Below are 19148 nucleotides of genomic sequence, written 5' to 3' on the forward strand. Positions count from 1 at the left end.
AATTTTGAGCTTCATGGCAAAGGCTGTGAATACTTATGTAAATGTGATTTTTTGGTTTTCTATTTTTAATAAATTCAAAACATGTCAAAAAAACCTTTTTTCACATTGTCATAATGGAGTATTTTGTGTAGAATTTTGAGGTAAGAGATTAATTTAATTCAGTTTGGAATGAGGCTGTAACATGACAAAATGTAGAAAAAGTGAAGCGCTGTGAATACTTTCCGGATGCACTGTATCTCACCTGAATGAAAAAGAAAAACTGGAATTTTCAGTACTTTTTTGTTGAGGGGTCGCCAGCCAATCACAGAGCACATATAGACAAACAACCATTCACACTCACAATCATACCTGTAAACAATTTGGAGTCGCCAATTATGTGTCGCACTGTGAGGCGTTCAGACGCAATAGTAATTCTGTGTTTTTAGTCTGTGTCTTCTAATCGTAATTTTCACATACCCTCTATGGCAATTGAAATACCCACTTTGGGAACTACTGCTTTATAGCTGAAAGGATGTTCTCCATTTCACTTCCAGTTGTCTCCAGTTCATCCTCTTCTTAAGAAGTATTTTATCAAGCGGATTAAATCTTGTCATGAAATTACATTTTAGTGATTCCTGATCAGTGAGAGACTTGTTAGCAAGTTATATTCATGTAGGCATGTTGGCAGACCGCCAGCACAATCTGGTCAAAATCCAAGCAACAATTTGACATCTATTATGTGATAGCTTCCAGAATATATAGCAGTTATCAGTAGGATGGACGAGTAGTCTTGGAGCTTTCAAGGAACATTAACCTCACTTGGTACTTGAACACTTACTTGGCCCTGGTTTTATCTCAATGGCCGACCGGCTCCAGATATCCTTCTCCACCTGGGACATGCGCTCCCGCGTCGCCTGGTAGGAGTCATCGGTGGCACAAACTGTGATCTTGTCCTGGATGCTGCCTTGGCCCTCCAGCTGATCCCTGCCCTCTCTTTGACGAGAAAAGGACAAATGTGTGTTAGACTTACAAAGGAGTCAAGTTTTCTGGCTCAGCACTGTGCATTCATCACTTTGCCAAAACCACATCAGTACTCCTTTCACTGCTCCCTTGTCAAGCATCAGTTTAGTGCATTTAGATGCACACTGATCACATCTCTGCTAACACTACACAAGCCCTTCTTTGAAGCAATATTTACTTACGTTCATTAGTCCGAAACCATCAGATATAATTAACATATGTGTGCACTAGCAACACTGGTCACATCTTTGAAGTCTTTAGCGAGACCATGCACTGATTCTTTGGCTGTTTTCTTGGAAACGCCCTCAATGATTGACATGTGCTGCTTACCCTGAAACATACTGATGGATGCAGTCAAAGCTGGATTGAGGCTTGTCTTTGCTGTCGCTGGATAGGTAAAAGGAGAAGACTCTGAATCCATCTGGAGATTCCGAAGTCAAGGTAGGGATCTTAATATACTATAGAAGACACAAAAAAAGGAGTTAAGAGCACGTTGAGCCAGTGGAGAAAAATATGTTAAATTCTGTTGTGTCAAGTGGACATTTATTTCTACATGTAAAGGTTTTATAGTTTTCCTTCTGCATTGTTCTAGTGTGCTTCATAATAAGCATATTATATTATCTATCACTGCTCTGATTTTAAGCAATATCAAGGCAGAAAAAAAACATTGCATGAAGTCAACCAACTGTTTTTTCACGCAAGTTAAACCATCTCCTCCATATTGAACCTCCCAGGTCAAGGATGATGACCTGTTGCCATTTCTAGGAGGAGCCAGGCTGAAAGACAAAACAACAATAGAGGGCAGCTATTTCACCCTTCCTTTAACTTGTGTCTCATCCTCTTTCCATGACAACCGACAAGCCGGCATGGTGAAGGCTATCTCTTGTCAGGGACACGTTACATAAAACGACCCAAAAACCTACTTCCACTAAAAGGAAAGTTCAACTTAGAAAGTCATTACCGAGCAGGTAATATGTCGTTTATGCTACAATGAACGGTGGCTCTTGGCTAACATGGCCCGCAGATATATTTTAGCCTCAAAATGGAGCGTGTTTGTTGATAGGCTGTCCTAGATTCAGGAAGCTCAATAATTATCATCTGTCTTTTATATGCAATCATATATTTATGCTAATTATTTATTTGCCTCTTTGTCACATCTCCTCTGTGCTCGCATTGCTAGCACTCAAAAGCACCCGAGGGCAAAGCAGAACAGGCGTTTTTAACTGCTGGACTCAAGGAAAACAAATGCCAGGCTGCCTCCTGTGTAAGTGATTGATTATAAGCTGACTGGCTCAGGGCTCTGTGCCCCCTGGCAGATGTGGCAGGCAGGACTATAGCTGTCACAAATGCCCAGTCATGCAGCAAAGCCATAAGCATGGAGCCGTGAGCCAATGAAACAACGCCACCCCTCCTCCTCTTCCTTCTGAAACCCAACGCATGCCATTCACCCTACCCCCATCAGCCTCTCCTCCACCAGCATGGCCCACCCATGTCAACACGGAACTCAAAGCAAGGCCGCAGACACTTGAGAAACACCACTGACCATTAATTCTGACCTATTTCTGTCTGGACAGTCATAAAGTAGTGTCTGTGTTGGGGTTTAAGCTAATTAAGAGCCATCAAAGCATCAAACTGCACAGGGCCAAAGACAGGGCTATATTGCTTTAAAAAAGGGGAGGAGCCATTTGACCACATTTAGAAGCAACAAGTCGTAGAAATGCAAATTACAATAAATGGCAGCTTCGGACAACACTTTTAACATGGCAATGATGCCACCACGTCCCCTCTTTCAGCTCAAGGCAGCAGTACAAGCATCTCTCCCCCGACCCTTCAACCGTTGGACTCACCCCCCCATCCCGCCCCCACCTTCATCCATCTATATGCCAACGTGCACACTTCACATTCTAATTCTAATCAATGTCACTCAGGTCAGACAGTTTAGAGGTCGCCCCCGTTTTATTCACAGTTTCCTTCGCAAGCCTCATAACCATATGTCATTTAACCCACAAGGTCCTGGAGGAGAGAGCCACATAGTTTAACCCTGAAAGTGAACTGATGACTCTCTAGAAATGTAGGTTTTTAGAATAGAAAGGGTGTTTTTAGGTTTCTCAAAGCCGTATTTTCGTTTTTTTTTTTGAGTAACAAGGGTGAAAAATGTATTGTGTGTGACCATTTTCCAATTCAGATGTCAAAAGAGTATTATTGTTATTACATTTATTGTTATTAATAGGTATCCAACTACAAAATATTGGAAAATATTTACTTAGTATACTTACCCAGGTTAGAAATAATCTTTTTACCGTGACTGTGTGACATTTTTATCACTGTGGGATATAGCCCACTTACGTAGCATAGCTGGTCAGTTATATAATCACAAATTACGTAACAAGTCTGCCGGCTGGACTATGAACAATTAAAAGGTTCAATGTTACAACTTTTGAACGAGTGTGTGTCTTTAACGCTCATAATGAAAGGAACCTGTAGACGACTTAGCCATTAGGCATTTCTTTATTTCAATGTTTCAATGTAATTGAATAATATAAATTCTATCATTGTTCAAAATAATACTGTGAGAATAAAGTCATATATTTCAAACTTGCTAGAAAAAGTTGAAAAATCATTAAATGTCAAATGATAAAATCGGAATATTATGTGAGTAAAGTTACAATTTGAAAAAAGAACAGAATTTCATGTAAAAGTAAAAAAAATATTTGGAAAATAAAGTTGTGATTTATGAAAAAAAAATCTTAATTTTAGGGAGTTAAAAAAAATAAAATACCAGAGTAAAACAGGTTTTATGTTGTACTTCATGAGAAAAAAAAGCCTACATATTACAAAAACAAAGTAAAAATATTACATGATTGAATTCACAAGCACAAGTAATCATTTTACAAGAATGAGGTTTAAATATTACAAGAACAAGGTTGTGATGAGAACAAAACAGCGGTAAGTAATTTATTTAATTAATTCTGTTGAATTTTTTAGTGTACGCCTCAGTTATGACGGCATATGGAAGCACCGTTGAGCATCCCCACACAGGCACACAGAGTCTGACACTCTTTTATAACTTCATTCTGACCTGAATCTCCAACTCACACGTCTCAAGCCTGTTCATCTTGGGAACAACACTTCCTCATTCTCACTACTTGAACGCGATGTGCATTCAGGGACAATGTGAACATCACAAAAACGGCTTTATAACACCTGTGTGTGTGTAAATAAACAGGAAGATAAAGAATAACATCCATTTTCTATGCCGCTTATGCTCATTAGGGTCACGGGGGGGTCATCCTGGAGCCTATTAAATAAAAACATTCATTCATTCATTCGTTTTCTATGCCGTTTATCGTCATTAGGGTCACGGGGGGTCATCCTGGAGCCTATTAAATAAAAACATGAACTTTGTAACTCTTAATTCGGATGTACAATTTGCTACATTTAAGTATGCTGGAAAATACACAGAAAACAAGCAAATTTACCTTAAATTATGTGATGTCTTTGAACATGACCCCTCATTGCTCATAATAACATGGTTTAAAGTGTGATTCAAATGTGACTGACATATTCAATTCATTTAGAGCTGTTAATATATGCAAATATATATCAGCCTGTCCTGTCATTTTTCTGTTCAATAAATACAGTGAAAATGGCCATTTTTCAGACAGAGTTGCATATGGTGATTAATCATAATTAATTTAATGTGATTAATCTGATTAAAACGTGTGACCATTTAACAGCCCTACAATACATTTTATGTGAATTACGATGTAGTTTACATTTACAAGACTACCGCATATTTGTAATGTTATCATCATTCTTGAAATAATATGAATAATAACAATAATTGTAATGATTATTGCACAGGTATGCCTAAAAGGCCACTCAAAAATTAGCAGTTAACTGTATTGGAGGTGGGTCCGAAAACCAGTTCGTATCTGGTGTGTCCAGAGCATCCCAAAAATGGTTGCAGAAACGAGTGTTGGGTTTATATTTTGAGTGTATGTTGTATAACTAGCAGCTGAGTTTTATTGTTGTTATTTATGTGCATCTGACTGTCGACTTTCCAACCCACACGTCTCTCAACTAAATAACAAAGCATACACTCATCAGTGTTAAATACGCAAAGTAGCCTGCTGAGTGATACCACACAGGCCCCATGACACTTGCTGATGTTTCATCGTGTTTAGTCAGTGACACCATTTGTGACAACAGGTCTGCCATTCTAGAGGAGGTGGAAGATTGACATACAGAAAGTGACTCATGGATATCTGAGGCCTTATCCCTCCCCCTCAGGCTGTGGGAGCTTTGGAGAAGGAGCACTCTGGTCACATGAGTGTCGAAAGGTCGAACATCTACATGGCTTGCTATCAGTCAATACGTTTATGTGATACTAGAACAGATTTTCAACACAGTGTCAGGAATTGAGCTGACAGAAGCATAACAAACAACCAGCAGCAGCGTGAAGCTCGGGGTAAACACAAGTGTTTATATGTCACAGAAATAGAATTAGTGATATGTCCATAGCACCACTAGCCTAGTATCTTCTTCTTTGACACATTGCTGCCCCCACAGTTCCGTCCATGTACTACATCAGGTCACCTTTGATTGTTCGAAGACAGCTCTTTAAGTGTATAGAATACCACATAAAAAGTATTGACCATCTCTTAGTATACAACACACTATATACACACAATAATAGTATGAACACGCAACAATTTCTAAGAGAACAAAAGGTAAAGTGTTCTAGGTAAAATGTCTATTAATAGCTCAAAAAGACACAAGGTTCCAGGACCATAAGACTTGCGTCAACGGGATGCACTCCTGCATATACCTGTAGTCATTCAGACATTGGCTAGCATGGTAAGATAGCAAGGTAGGTATTTTTATAACCATGACAAATGATCAATGACTTAAGTCCTACCCATGTTTATTTGATGGGAACAGTGTTTTGCAACCAATCTTGATCACATTTTACTTGTCATTTTACATGTCAGTCCCCTAAATAGGATAGATTTTTTGATGATTCAGCTAAACACTTTAGTATAATATACACTTAAGTACACTTAATATATATTTAAGAATCACATGGTAGCACATGGTGCTGTGTGAGAAATTTGAAGTCAATAAGACATATTTGGGGTCTAACTTTGGGGTTTGCAAACAGTATCACCATGTGATGTTTTTGGCAATACAGTAGGGGTGCATGTTTTGACATATTTTCATCTTTTGTGTGCCCGGAATAGAAACTTATACAAATCCATATAGTCCCCAGACACCCAATGTCATCTGTCAAACGACCATATGATTTAATAATCGTATTATATTTTGAGTTAGTCCACATTGACAATGTTCTATGGGGTGTTCCTCCTTATGTTGTCTTCCCTGAGATATGCAAATGAGCCGTATTTGTCCAGCTTGGTATGAGGGAGAGAATTCATTAAATGGCTTAGTCTTTGCTGTGTCCTAATTACAAGTGTGCAAATTTAATCTGATGATTAATTGCTCAGAGAAGAGCTTAATGGGGTATTAGCAACATCAGGGTATGTTATTAACATGAGGCACTTTAGTAATAAAAGTGAGCGGCACGTGTGTTGCAATGCCACCCACTGCTTTGCTGTTGGACAGTTTGTGACAGAGCATGTGGTGATCCTAGCAAGCTAGAATCATGCCCCCGCTTCCCCCTCTCCAAGACCCCAAATGAAGCAATAAGACTGATAAAATAACTGCCTCTGTGGCCCCTGGCCCGGCTACATCTGCTCCTCCGGGTGTGCTCCGTGTTTGGGGATGTCAAATACTTTCAAGCCGTTGTAAGGTGTGAACTGGACTGGAACAGAAAATCATGGTGGGGGGGCTCAGTAGTCGAAGCAGGACAAAGGGCACTGATGTCCTTGTTAAAAAAAAAAAAGAGTCCATCTTTAAGTCCCTGAGCATATTAAAAACAGCTCATCTTTGATGGGGTTAAACAGAGTTCTAACCCTTTTAAGCGAGAAGGGCTTCACTAAAGGGATCTATTTTTTTCTGTGTTGTGCTTTGGCAAACTAAACATCTGCAGGGAGAGATGAGAGGATAGTTTTTTTTTAAGATGAAGCCAAGCAGGCACAGTTCCCAGCTCTGCTCTTTGGCACCGGGAGCCTTGGGTATGTGATTTTGCTGTGAAGTCTTCTGCCTCTTGCTCCTGTCTGTACGCACACTAGTATGAAGTGTCTTCTCATCGGCGCTTACTCAGCCATAGCTGTCCGTCTTTTGTCCTAGCTTCTTCCCCCCACAAAGCGAGTGTGATGGCCCGTCGGTTGGCCTGGATTATTCATGAACAGTGGGGACGTGTGGCTGAGTGTTGTTGGGGGGGGGGGGGGTAAAGGGAGGGATTTGGGGTTTGTGTGTGTGTATGTGTGGGGGGGTGACTTCCAGTAAAGCCAGTGCATAAGGAATGGCAGGAATGGCTCTAAATACGCACAGTCGAAGAAGAAGAAGGGGATGAGTTCTGATTAAAGCATTGTATTTCTACCTGATTCGTCTCTCCCTTTAGGACCATAGGTTCATTGACATCATCTGTCATGTACCAGACTCAACAAGTGCAACTACTGGTCTCGAGGGTCATTGACACTGGACTGGTTTCGACTAAAAACTCGCTTGGGAAACTGTTGTGTGTTTCCCAACAATGACAGCAGAGACTCGAAACAAGTTCTGAAGTGGAAGTTGTTTTTTTTTTTAAATATTGTTTTCTCTGAAAAAAACATGTGTGAATGTGCATTTACTGCAACCAGCGGAGACACATTACTTCTATAACACAAAGTTGCTAACTAAAAATCATAAGTGACATAACTGTAATACGAATCACATCATTAAGAATCATTAAAATACAGCCAAACCTCGGTTTACGGGTGTTTTCATATAATTCTGTTTTGTTTTAAAATTTTCACCAAAATTTGGTCTTGGTTTGTGTAGTACTGCACAAAATAAACTTGTCAGTATTTCCCTGAATTGTATTGTTTTGCGGAAATGAACCGCCCCAAAAAAGCTTTTTTATTAAGCTGTTTTATTAAGTACATCCGCTAAATAACCCGCCATGGGGCCACAGAAATTTGGGAATGCCAGCAGATGGGCTGCAAAACCAACTGTAATATGCATGCCAGGTCATTAGCTGGCAATGTCACACACCATCACCAACTGCTTTCCATCCTGGATATTACTATACAAAATCACGTTTTTTTGATCTACCATATATATAGACTCTGATGCAGACTCTTAAGCATTAAATGCACAATTTTCTACAGTGCTGATCTGCCATTGTTATTTTGCGTGTGACACAAAAATGTGTGAACATGTAACATTTTCAGTGCTTAAACGGCGTCGTTTTCAAAATCATCCACATCTAGACCCATTTTCATGTATGCTGTTGTCACCAAAAACTATGGCGGTGCTCTTATCAATTTTTTATCAACCTTTAAGACAATTTATAATCGACCCCTGAGACAAATACACAGGGATCAAATCAATAAATCCTATTCATTGACTTCAGACCTCAGACTATCAAAAACCTGTACAAGCGCCACATCACAATAATGTTTTTAAAGCATGCTTTCAGTCAGCCTGGCTGGATGTTGTGGATCCAGTGCTCGAGGATCTATTCACTGAGGGGGGGGTTGGTAGAGACAGGGAAGCAAAAAGAAGGAGTGGGGGTGGCAGTGGCGCCGGTCGTGCAGGGATGTGGGGATGGGCAACTGTCGAGCATCCCCCAAGCTACTGACTTGTTATGCCAAGCAGAATCAGTCTTTCTCTAAGAAGCCGGGGCTAATCTGTCAACCTCAACAACCACTCTACCATCCTCCACCACCCCCTCGCTTTACTGTAGGTGATGCAAGGATGGAGACAAAAAATGTATTCACTTTCATAATTTATGTATGAAAGAAATGATCTATCACTGCAATTTGAACATTTCATTTGAAAAATCAATTAAAGCACACATTTCTCTCAATGGTATTCCCATCAGTTGAACCTGAACTAATTGTTTTTACACCGTGCAGTTGGGAATTCCCTTTCCACTACTCTCTTTTTTCTCTCTTTTTTTTTTTTTTTAGCTCAGACGCAAAGACAATACCATGCTTCCCTTGCTGATACCTTGTTATTTTCCTACAATCCCACAATCCTTTTGGAGCACAACGTTACACTTTTCTTTCCACGCAAAAACATCTGTGATCCTCTAACCATTCTCAGATTGTGAGTATTCTGAGGAAAAAAACAGTTTGCTTCAACTTGATTGACTTGCAGGCAAAGTTGGAGTGAGATGGGAAAATCCCCAAAGTCCACTATAATGCACAGTGATGTACGAATGGAGGAAGCAGTGGAAACAAACGCTCTGTCTGTGTGTTTCAGTCGTCACTGGTCACATGTCTAAGGTCGAAAGTACACTTTACATTCATAGAAGGAAAATGCTTGAATTCTAATTAAAATGACTATTGTAAAATACAATTGTTAGAACGTTTCTTAATTCAGTTTTTATTCATTTGTATGCCTTTGAACACACAGGGTTGACACAGTATTGAAAATGTTTTAAAGTACTTTGTAGTCAGTGTTTGAGTTGCACTTTTATGAAAACAAATGAAAATGCAATGCTACTTTGTTGTAAACAGAGAGAATATAATTTAAAGTTGATAGTAAATCTGGGAATATGTAACTGTGATATTGACACATCAGCCAATTTTGCTTAAAAAAGGTTCATGATGGCCTGACTGATGACGACAGACCTGCCAAACAAAAATACATTATTAGTGTTATTTATTGTGCAACATATAATATCAAATTAGCTATGAAAATGCAGAATTTTGGATACATGATATCTCATTAAATGCAGCAGGATGAAGGTGCTCTTGATATTGTAGTTGGTGAATATACGTATTTCATACCAGCAATGTACAAAAGGGATTTATCGCAAAAAATAACAATTACTTTTTTGGTGTATTTTTCCTTTTAAAAATCAAGAAACTAGTTGACTAATCTAATGCATGAACACATCAGTGTTTCCTATACATTCATTTATTTGTAGCAGTCCACCACTAATTAATTTTGACCTCCGCAGATCGATTTGCCGTGACCTATTAAGACCTCTCCAAGTGTGCCTTCCCATTGGCTTTCATTGTAGGGATGGATGAGACAAAGCTGGATAAGGACTTTGTCTCAGGTTTAAGACCCCTGAGACTACCATAATATTTTATTTTGTTTTTATTCACATTTTCTAATAAATGTTTAGGTCTATCTGTTGAAAACAGAAACATAGATTTTTCTATTCAAATGCTAATGCTTTATTTTTTATGTTTCTACTTAAAAGATACAATAGATATACTAATCCTGTTATCGTGAACCATGTATCACAAATCGTTTTGGGGTGCAACAATTCGTGCAAAATGATTGGAGTACGTCAATTACAAAAGTAATTTATTTCGAAGTACGTGTCTCACTCACTTAGTTGAGAGTAATGTGTTCCACTACATTATACTTTGAACACTGCAAAAAGTCAATGTCTTATAAAGAATATTTCCATCAACATTGTGTACAATGTAATGCAGTCTTTGTAATGTCTTAATAAAGTAATTATTATTTCTCTCCTTCTCCACTAAAGAGGTACAGTCTGGGTTGGATGGAGTCATCTACAAAAGAACCATCATGTAGTCCATCAGGCCCAAGAAAATACAGTTTGTTTCTAGGCACAATGTCAAGTCAAGTTTATTTATGTAGCCCTTAATCACAAAAGAGTCTCAAAGGGCTTTACAAGCCCTTACAATAAACGACACCCCCTGATCTGAACCCCCAACTGGGTAAGTAAAAACTCCAAACCCCATTTGGGGGAAAAAGAAACCTTGAGAAAGGACCACGGGGGGAGGGCAAGCCCCCTTCCAGGATGACCAGGTTGCAATGGATGTCGAGGGCCAACATATGACACATAAGAAATGTATACAAAGTAATTTAACGTTTGATTATCTAAGAAAATAAACCAATTGGTTTAAATATGTTTTTTTGATTACTCGATTAAGCAAAAACACTTTCAGTAGATCATTACTAAACTCACTCATTACTAAAATATTTCATAGCTGCATAGCATAGATTGCCAGCCCTAGTGCTTTATGTGTTGTTTCCGTAGGCTAAACTTGCGTAGCTTTGGTGGTAAACAAACTCCATCTTACAAAAAAATACATGTAATTCTAACGTGCTGTTTTTGAAATGTAAATTTCCCAACTCTCGCATGCTCCTCCATTTTAACATCTTCTCACCGCTCCTCACCTTGCCCTCTCAACTACAATGGGAGCTTATACTAAGAAAGCTCAAACACAATGACAGCCAATCAATCCCCACTTCAGGGTGTGACTTACCATTGCTTTTTAATAACTCAAGCACAAGAAGCCCACCACATAAAAACAGACTCGCATACAGCAGCAGTAAAGTTGTAGATTAAAAACGTTATTGCCGCAATTCAATTTAAAAAATGTTTTTTTAATTTGTTATCCCTAATATTTACCTTCAAGTATTTAATGTTGCTGAGATTACAGATTTTGTAGTGTCAACTGTAACATTATGATGTGTTAAATGTCTGTAAACCAACAATTATGGGCTACCTTTTTGGAACGTACAACCAATAAGACTGCTCCAGTCATCACGCCGTCCCTCAAAAAGCCATTGTTGAACCTCTCGACCATAATGATGACAGAGGGGTTGACTAAAAAAGTCCTCCTCTCGCTGTGTGGGATCTGTGAAGATTGCTCCTAAAATACATACAGGCAGTGGGTCTTTAGCTTAAATACTTCTGGAAGAATAGATCGGCATGTGCCATTTCAAGGAACACGTGCGACAACTCTCCCCTCTCGCTGCAATTCTGCTGTGGCAGGATAGCTCTAAAACCACATTCCTACAATTGTTATTCTGATTAGCTTCAGGACGGGAGGGTGGGGAGTGGTGTTAAAAAACACAAGTGCATGTGCACATACACACTGTGCAAAAAGGCTCATTTGCAGTGTGCAGCAAAGCGATGCAATTGGTAGGCAGGAGGGGGGGGGTACAGTCTGTGCAAAGCATGTGTGTGTACGTGGTGTGTGCTAGGTAGAGGGCCCCGATGGTGAAATGGCACAATAATCAAGAGGGCGGTTGGGGGTGGGGTTGGGGGATGTTGGTTATTGAACGTTCACACACACATCATCAGAATGTATCTAAGAGTACCACTCAATTCCCCTCAGCCGCTGGCTTTGAGTGACAGCTGAAAACATACAAAGACACACAACTGCAATTCAATGATTAAACACTCCTGTTGCAAGCTCACTATATAGTATTGAGGTACAATGTTACACATGTTCATGCACAACACTGATTGTGACTCTAAGAAATGTTTTACTTTGCAATATGTTTTCTTATTATCTAAATGAGGCCTTATTGAACAACATGAAAATATATTGCAAATATGCAGCCATGGAAAAAAATTATCAGACCACTTTGTTACTCATTTTTTTCTTCATTTTAATGCCTGGTACAACTAAAGGTACAGTTGTTTGGACAAATATAAGGATGACAACCAAAATAGCTCATAATACATAAATACAATGTTATAGTTATTAATGTAAGAATATAAGTGATTTGGGAAAAATTAAGAAAACCATATCTCTTAAATTCAACTCTTATGAGCTATTTATATTATCATTACTATGCCCGTCCAAACAAATGTACTTTAAAGTGAAGAAACAAGGGTATCATAATTTTTTCCAATGACTGTATATTGATTTGATCACAGTATATTGAATTCTAATAATTATGACCAAATTCTTAGCATGCAACATCGTCCAAATGTCCACCCGAATATGGGACATATGGGTTCAATTTATTCCGTGTTCTTATTGCAAAATCATAGTTCTTTTTACATTTTTCAAGTCCTAAAATGCCTCTTATTTGATCCGCAAAACTATTTTTCAAAAATATCAATAAATACCAGTTACCATGAAAGAAAGTCATGTTTTGTTTTAAAGCAAAATGTCTCATAGCCTCATATTCAGGTCAATACTGTAATTTCCCCATAGTCCAATTCTTCTCAATTATTTTCATACGATCCCAAAGGGGGCACAATTTTTTTGTAGCCTCCCCCCCTGCCCCCAACAATTGAATTCCAATTGAGAACCAGATAATTATATGATTCAATAGATAATAGAGAGATAAATATCTGATTATGATAAAAGATTAGTGAAATGATAAAACAATAAATATTTTCAACAACCTTTTCAAATTTCCACGTTACATTTACTTACGGAGCACAATTCTTAATGGTCAGCCTTAAATGTGTTGTTACGAAGCTCGTATACTATTCGGGTTCTTCCACCAAACAGGCCGTGTTGCAAGCTAGCACTGAGAGGGAATCCTCACTGGGATGTGAAATTCCTGGCCATGGGAACGCCGAGCCGCTCTGAATATATTCCTTCATCCCCCCCAGTGATGATTTCAAAGTCCACAATTTCCTCTCAAATGTTTGAGCTCCTTGCACTGGTTTGACTCTCATTTGGGTCTCATTGCATCACCTTTTTTCTGCCCCATTTTCACATGTAAGATACTGATCAGTTCAGGCTGTATTTATGTAATAATTTGTAAGCAGCCATGCCCACTATGGAAGTATGGTACTAAACAGATATGCTTACATTTTACAATACACTTTACAATAATCAGGATAAACGCTGCGGAGTCAGTCATAGAAAGAGGCCCACCAAAAAAACCTCAGCACACTATTTCTCCGTAGGCGCCCGGGCCCCTGATACCACAAGGCCCTGGATAGATGCCAGAACAGTGATTTGAAGAATTCCTTTGGTTTTTGGTGGGCCCTGGATGTGCTCCTTTTTAAAGGGAAGCATGACAAGGAGTTATGAGGTAAAAGATCACAAGTGGCAAATGTCAGTCAGGAACTTCTCGCGTGCCCCTCATGACCTATTGAACATTTCTGGAAAAGCTGGATACAATTAAATAGTAATTTGGGATGATGTCTTGCCAAGCCTCCAACCTGCAGACACAGATACTGCTTATCCTCTTGCTGTGTTGTATGCCAGACTACCATGTTCACCAACAACCTCCCCCTCACTAACAGCTTAATCTGGCCTCCCCACTACCAATGGCTGCCGCTCTCTCATTAATGCCCAATCGTCCAGCTCTGGGAGTGTCGTCGGGTGTGTGTGTGTGTGTGGGGGGCGGGGGGGTCTGCAGCTTGAATTTCTCAAAGCAATTTGAATGTATAATGTGCCAGTTGAGATATAATCACCAAATCCTATTCAAAGGATACTTAAATAATCTATATAAAGCATACTTCACATGTTCACTCTTAACATATAAGCACCATATGCTAATTAGCTACTCCTTTTATGTGTACATGTATTTTCACGTGTTTGGATATTTTTTGCATGCTTCCAGAGAAGAATTCCGACGTCCCTGCACAATTACTGTAAGTCAGAGCTTTCATGTCTGCACTCAGACAACAGGCATGGAGGCATGGGGCTCCCTGGGGTTCGCCGCCTCTCTACCCCCCTCCCTGAACAAAGCTTCCCCAGTTGCAGGCCTGACCCAGTAACCTGGCGAGCAGCCTGGGGGTATAGTGTACCCTGTCTATGGGCCTGTGGGAGCACACACGGCCAGTATTTGTGTACACAGCAAAGTCACTTTCGTCCAGGCAATCGGCTCTTGCGGGGATTAGGGAGACTTCTTTTAGAAGCGGACGAGTGTGAGGTAAATGTGAAGCAGCCAGCCATGCAGTGCTGTGGGAGGATCTTTCTCTTTGCTGCTCCTTCATAGGAATGTCCTCTTGCAAGATATTTGTCACTGAATGCTCGAAGTAATGACCTCTCCCTAGCACTTAAAGCAGTGGGTTCACATTTTCGATTTCTGATGCACGAGAGAATGTATGCGATTGGACTTACCCCCTGGCTCCCCTTGAAGCAAATAGATGGCTGATTGGATAGTGATGCCTGCAAAAGAAAACAAAAAGTCACTGATGTTATGATCCACATGACAGTTTATGATACTTTACCACAGGCAAGCAATGTTACAATAAACACAATGTCATTGCCGGTACAGTTTGGTCAGTTTACCATTATTTCATAGATTTTCCTCTTCATAGAACAAGATCAGCTCTTGACTAGGCGTGACTAGGGAAAAGCTAACTGACAATAATAGAAGACCAAGACAAGCTCTTGTATATACTTGTCACATATGGTAGTAAGCTGTGGTAAGTAGACACATTTTATCCAAAAGTAGACTGAGGGCAGAAAGAAAATGGACTGCTGCAACCAAGTGGGGACTGTGGAGCATAATACTGTAACATTCAGAGCTAAAGCACAGCATCAGAGCAAAATAAAAATAAAAACTCTAGCATGTGTGTTAGTTCTTGTAATTTCTAGCAATGTACCCCCAAATTACAAATCTGGCCAGCCAATGAACGAACAAGATACAAAATTGTGAAACATTTACAACACATACTGTGTTGCCTCTGCTATTTTTTTTAGACAAACACCACATGGTAGCACTGTTTTAACATAAGATTGGTTGAAATTTCTCACACACAAAATCACCAAAAAATGTAGTACACACTGACTGTAAAATTTGAGCAAGCACCATAATCCCTTTGCAAGACATGAATACCCATTTCAGTATGTTCTAAAGATTTAAAAACAGCTAAAAAGAGGCAGCTCATTAATAATGTACGTCATGGGACACACCTACAAAGCCTGCTAATAAAACACCTCCAACGACCATGTAATAACAGGTACATGCATTATCATTACTATCTTCCTGGACGCATCGATTTTACATAGCAACATAGAAACGAACACATCTAGTATTAATTTTTTCCAAACTCAAAAACACAGCAGTAGTGGCAACAGCTCCAATATGTAGCATAGATATTTAGCACCTTATGGTATTGGCCTGACATGTTGTGAGCATGGCGCTCTGTGGAAGTGTGTGGTGAAGCTGGTCGCGAGCCAGCTAGTACCTAGCCGGTGTAGTGTAGCAAGGTGTCACTGCGCCAGCAAAGTAGTTCTTCTTGGTTAAGATGCAGATCACATTATGTATTTTTTTTTTGAGTTTTTTTTTTCAGAAGGATTTACAGGCGGAATAGTTGTGTCCCATTTTGTGCACTCTTAGCTGCCTTTTTTTTAATCTGTTTTTGTATCTTTAGAATGTACAGAAAAACATGTGCTCATGTCTCACATAAGGACTGTGGATTATGGGCAAAACTAAAAGAAACGCAGTTTCTAATGCACCACTAAGTTGTAATTGTTGCTTGTTCTGTTAACTAACAAAAATGAAGCAACTATGACAACATAGCATGGTTGAGGACTACACAATCACAACAAAATGTCACTGTTTGCATCTTAGAACCGGTTTTGTTCACGGCTCAAGCTCAACTGACAAGAAGGTAATGACAAGAGTTTAGGGATATTTTATAGCACCTGCTGTTGAAATGAGAATATAAACATCAAAAAAGAGGAAGCATCAAGACGTATCATCAAATTTCATCCCGCCCTTTCTTGTAACCCTGCCAATGTTGCAGTTCTGAAGCTGCCTGATGATGCGTGATGAGTAAACCTTCCTTTGCAGTAAATGCCAAAAAATGTGGCCAACAATTTGCCAATTTCCCATCCAAGCACTGACCTCCCAACTCTGTCAAATCTCTGCATCCAGTCCGAGGGTTTATGGGCCTAATCTTGCCAGGAATGCGTGTGATTAATCGGTCTACAGAAAACTTTACTCGTGTCAATTGTTTGTGAGGTCAGGGGTGGAGGAGCGGCAGCGAGTGGTTGCAGCTGATTTCTTCACTAAATGATTACACGAATAAGGGCCACGATGGATCCCTGAGGACAGAAATACCTCCTTCTGAAACCAATTATATTTCATTAAAAGGCTTCCATTTTTTACAAGTTGATCTGCCATGAGCCAACTAATATTTTCCCCTTGCCTCTACTTATTAAGAAATATTACAAAAAAATGTAAAAAAAAGATTACGTATTTGCCTTTAAGGCAGCATGATAGATGGTTAATAGGATGAGGCTATTATCTGTGAAGTACAGCTGTGCCAGTGATTGACAGGGCTTTTAATTTATTATTAATGGTTTGGGGAAATGTCCTCCCTGTTGGGGAGCATTGTTCTGATTTTCTTCCCCGCCATTCAGCTGGATATTGCATGCAATAAAATAACTAGGACCCGTAAGAAACGTGTTATTTGTCATACAATTAGCTTAAGGTTTACTACAAGGGAATAAAGTAGCTTATTAAAGATCGTATTGACAATGCTATATTGCATTATTTAACAAAAATCTACATTTTGAAATCATTAGACTGTGTCCATATATTGACTCAATAATGTAAATTGTTAACAAGTGAGTGCACTGATACAGTAACTGTACACTTCAATGTTGTTGTCATTTACAGCTCTGCTATTGAGTGTTAATGCATTATTTACAAGCTATTGATTAATCAATTATTTGTCCATGTTTTACACATGGCTTAATTGAGCTCTAAATAGGGTAATTTGCATAAAATAATGATAATCTTCAAATGACAACCCACCATACCTCCTTTGTGGGCACACATTTTAAAAGTATTTTCTCTGCTCTGTCTGTTCAGGGTCTTGGCAAACTTTTTTTTTGGAAAGGTGCAGTTTAGTTTAAGGCTTTGTGCTTCACAGCCCAGTGAGTCCCAGTGAGCTGGGCGCGCTTCCAGTGGTGAGAAGGGCAAGAAGACAAACAATAACACACACTAGATCCCAGCTACAAGTGCCACCCAGAGAGCAGCCATTGCCACATACCATTCCCACTTTCCATACACATTGTTAAAACAGACATTTAAAAATATACACACTGTATATATGTTAACGCTAAAGGAACTTTACAAAACACCTTACAATCCTGAATATATCATGCACTACATGTGGGTAGGCTACAATGTATTGGTGTTTATCTGTGAGTTTTATATATGGACGCAATAAATATTTCCTTGTTTGGTAATATACAAAAATATTCATTATGGCTGAAATGTATTCACCACTTAGGTAAAGACATTTAGGAAATAAACCTCTTGTCATATGGCAACTTTTTAGGGGCTTGGTGGTGTGGGGATTATTCCTTGGTAAACAAGCACAATTCTAAATTAGATCGGCTTTTCTTTCTGCTGAAAACAATTTGTTTTGATGGCTTATGAGAGAATCTGATCAAATCCCTACATTCGTCAAAGTATATTGTGTGTTCTGTTATGATCCAAAATAAACCAAGCGTCTGTTTATTTAGCAGGGGAAAACTGAGCACTGTTTTTTTTTTTTTTTACCAAGACACTTTCACTAGTGTAGTTTTAATTTTATCCCTGTGGCTGTAGGAATAAAACTAGTTTCTTAGCAGGAATTTTACAGTTCCTGGACTTTGGGAAGCGATTAAAAAAAGAGGAAAAAAACATGTCAAGCAGCTGTATTGTCTTACCTTAAGGTTCTGGAAAGCTTCGAGAGTCCGGATTGCCGTGTCAGTGAGTTTGACGTGGTAAAGAGTTCTGCTGGGGATGTTTTTGTTGATTTTGCCGCAGGAGAGACCGTAGCGACGCTCCTGTCTCAGGGCTGCCATTTCTACAACTGAACGCTTGCTGGCTTCAGCCTACCGTGTGACGTCATGATACGGGGGGTGGGGCCAGGTTCACACACGAGCATGCACAGAGGCACGCACGCCACGCACCTATTACAGCGACAACCTTTTTTTTAACTTTCGCTTTTCTGTTCACACTCGTTGCCCTGTTGAGCCTTACACGTCCCAGACTGATATTCTATTCATCTTTTTTGCTCTTCCTAGCTGGAAACTAGATTGTTGGTGTGTGTGTATGTGTGTAGAGGGTTGTTCTTTGTAAGCACCAACACACACACACAGCAGAAAGGCAGACAGCACTAAGCCTTTATAGGACAATTTTACTACAAATATAAGAAAACCAATACCGGCTAACATACACTGCAATGGTGGTTTGAAAGAACCTACAAATTAAACATAGCCAGGCACTTCAATAATAAACTGAATGTCGTACATGGCTGTCACTTGCAACTGTCTCATAGACTTGTACATGTGTGAAGCTTGTACACACACACACACACGCACACACACACACATCAT

At 39.4% G+C, this 19148-nt stretch overlaps 1 protein-coding gene across 1 annotated transcript in view; it reads right to left on the bottom strand.

The window, feature by feature from the left end:
- Positions 1 to 18639, bottom strand: part of LOC131130853 (RNA polymerase II elongation factor ELL2) — a 29942-nt gene extending 11303 nt beyond the window's left edge. The window contains exons 1-4 of the mRNA XM_058074920.2: positions 18477 to 18639; positions 14925 to 14972; positions 1330 to 1457; positions 818 to 972 (exon numbers count right to left, since the gene is read on the bottom strand). Of these exons, the coding sequence (XP_057930903.2) occupies positions 818 to 972; positions 1330 to 1457; positions 14925 to 14972; positions 18477 to 18614 (469 nt within the window). The 5' untranslated portion in view covers positions 18615 to 18639. The remainder of the gene's footprint in view (positions 1 to 817; positions 973 to 1329; positions 1458 to 14924; positions 14973 to 18476) is intronic.
- Positions 18640 to 19148: the final 509 nt, after the last annotated feature.

The sequence above is a fragment of the Doryrhamphus excisus genome, linkage group LG1, assembly GCF_037039965.1.
Source record: "Doryrhamphus excisus strain RoL-2023G ecotype Guam linkage group LG1, RoL_Dexc_Guam_v1.1, whole genome shotgun sequence".
Classification (NCBI taxonomy): domain Eukaryota; kingdom Metazoa; phylum Chordata; class Actinopteri; order Syngnathiformes; family Syngnathidae; genus Doryrhamphus; species Doryrhamphus excisus.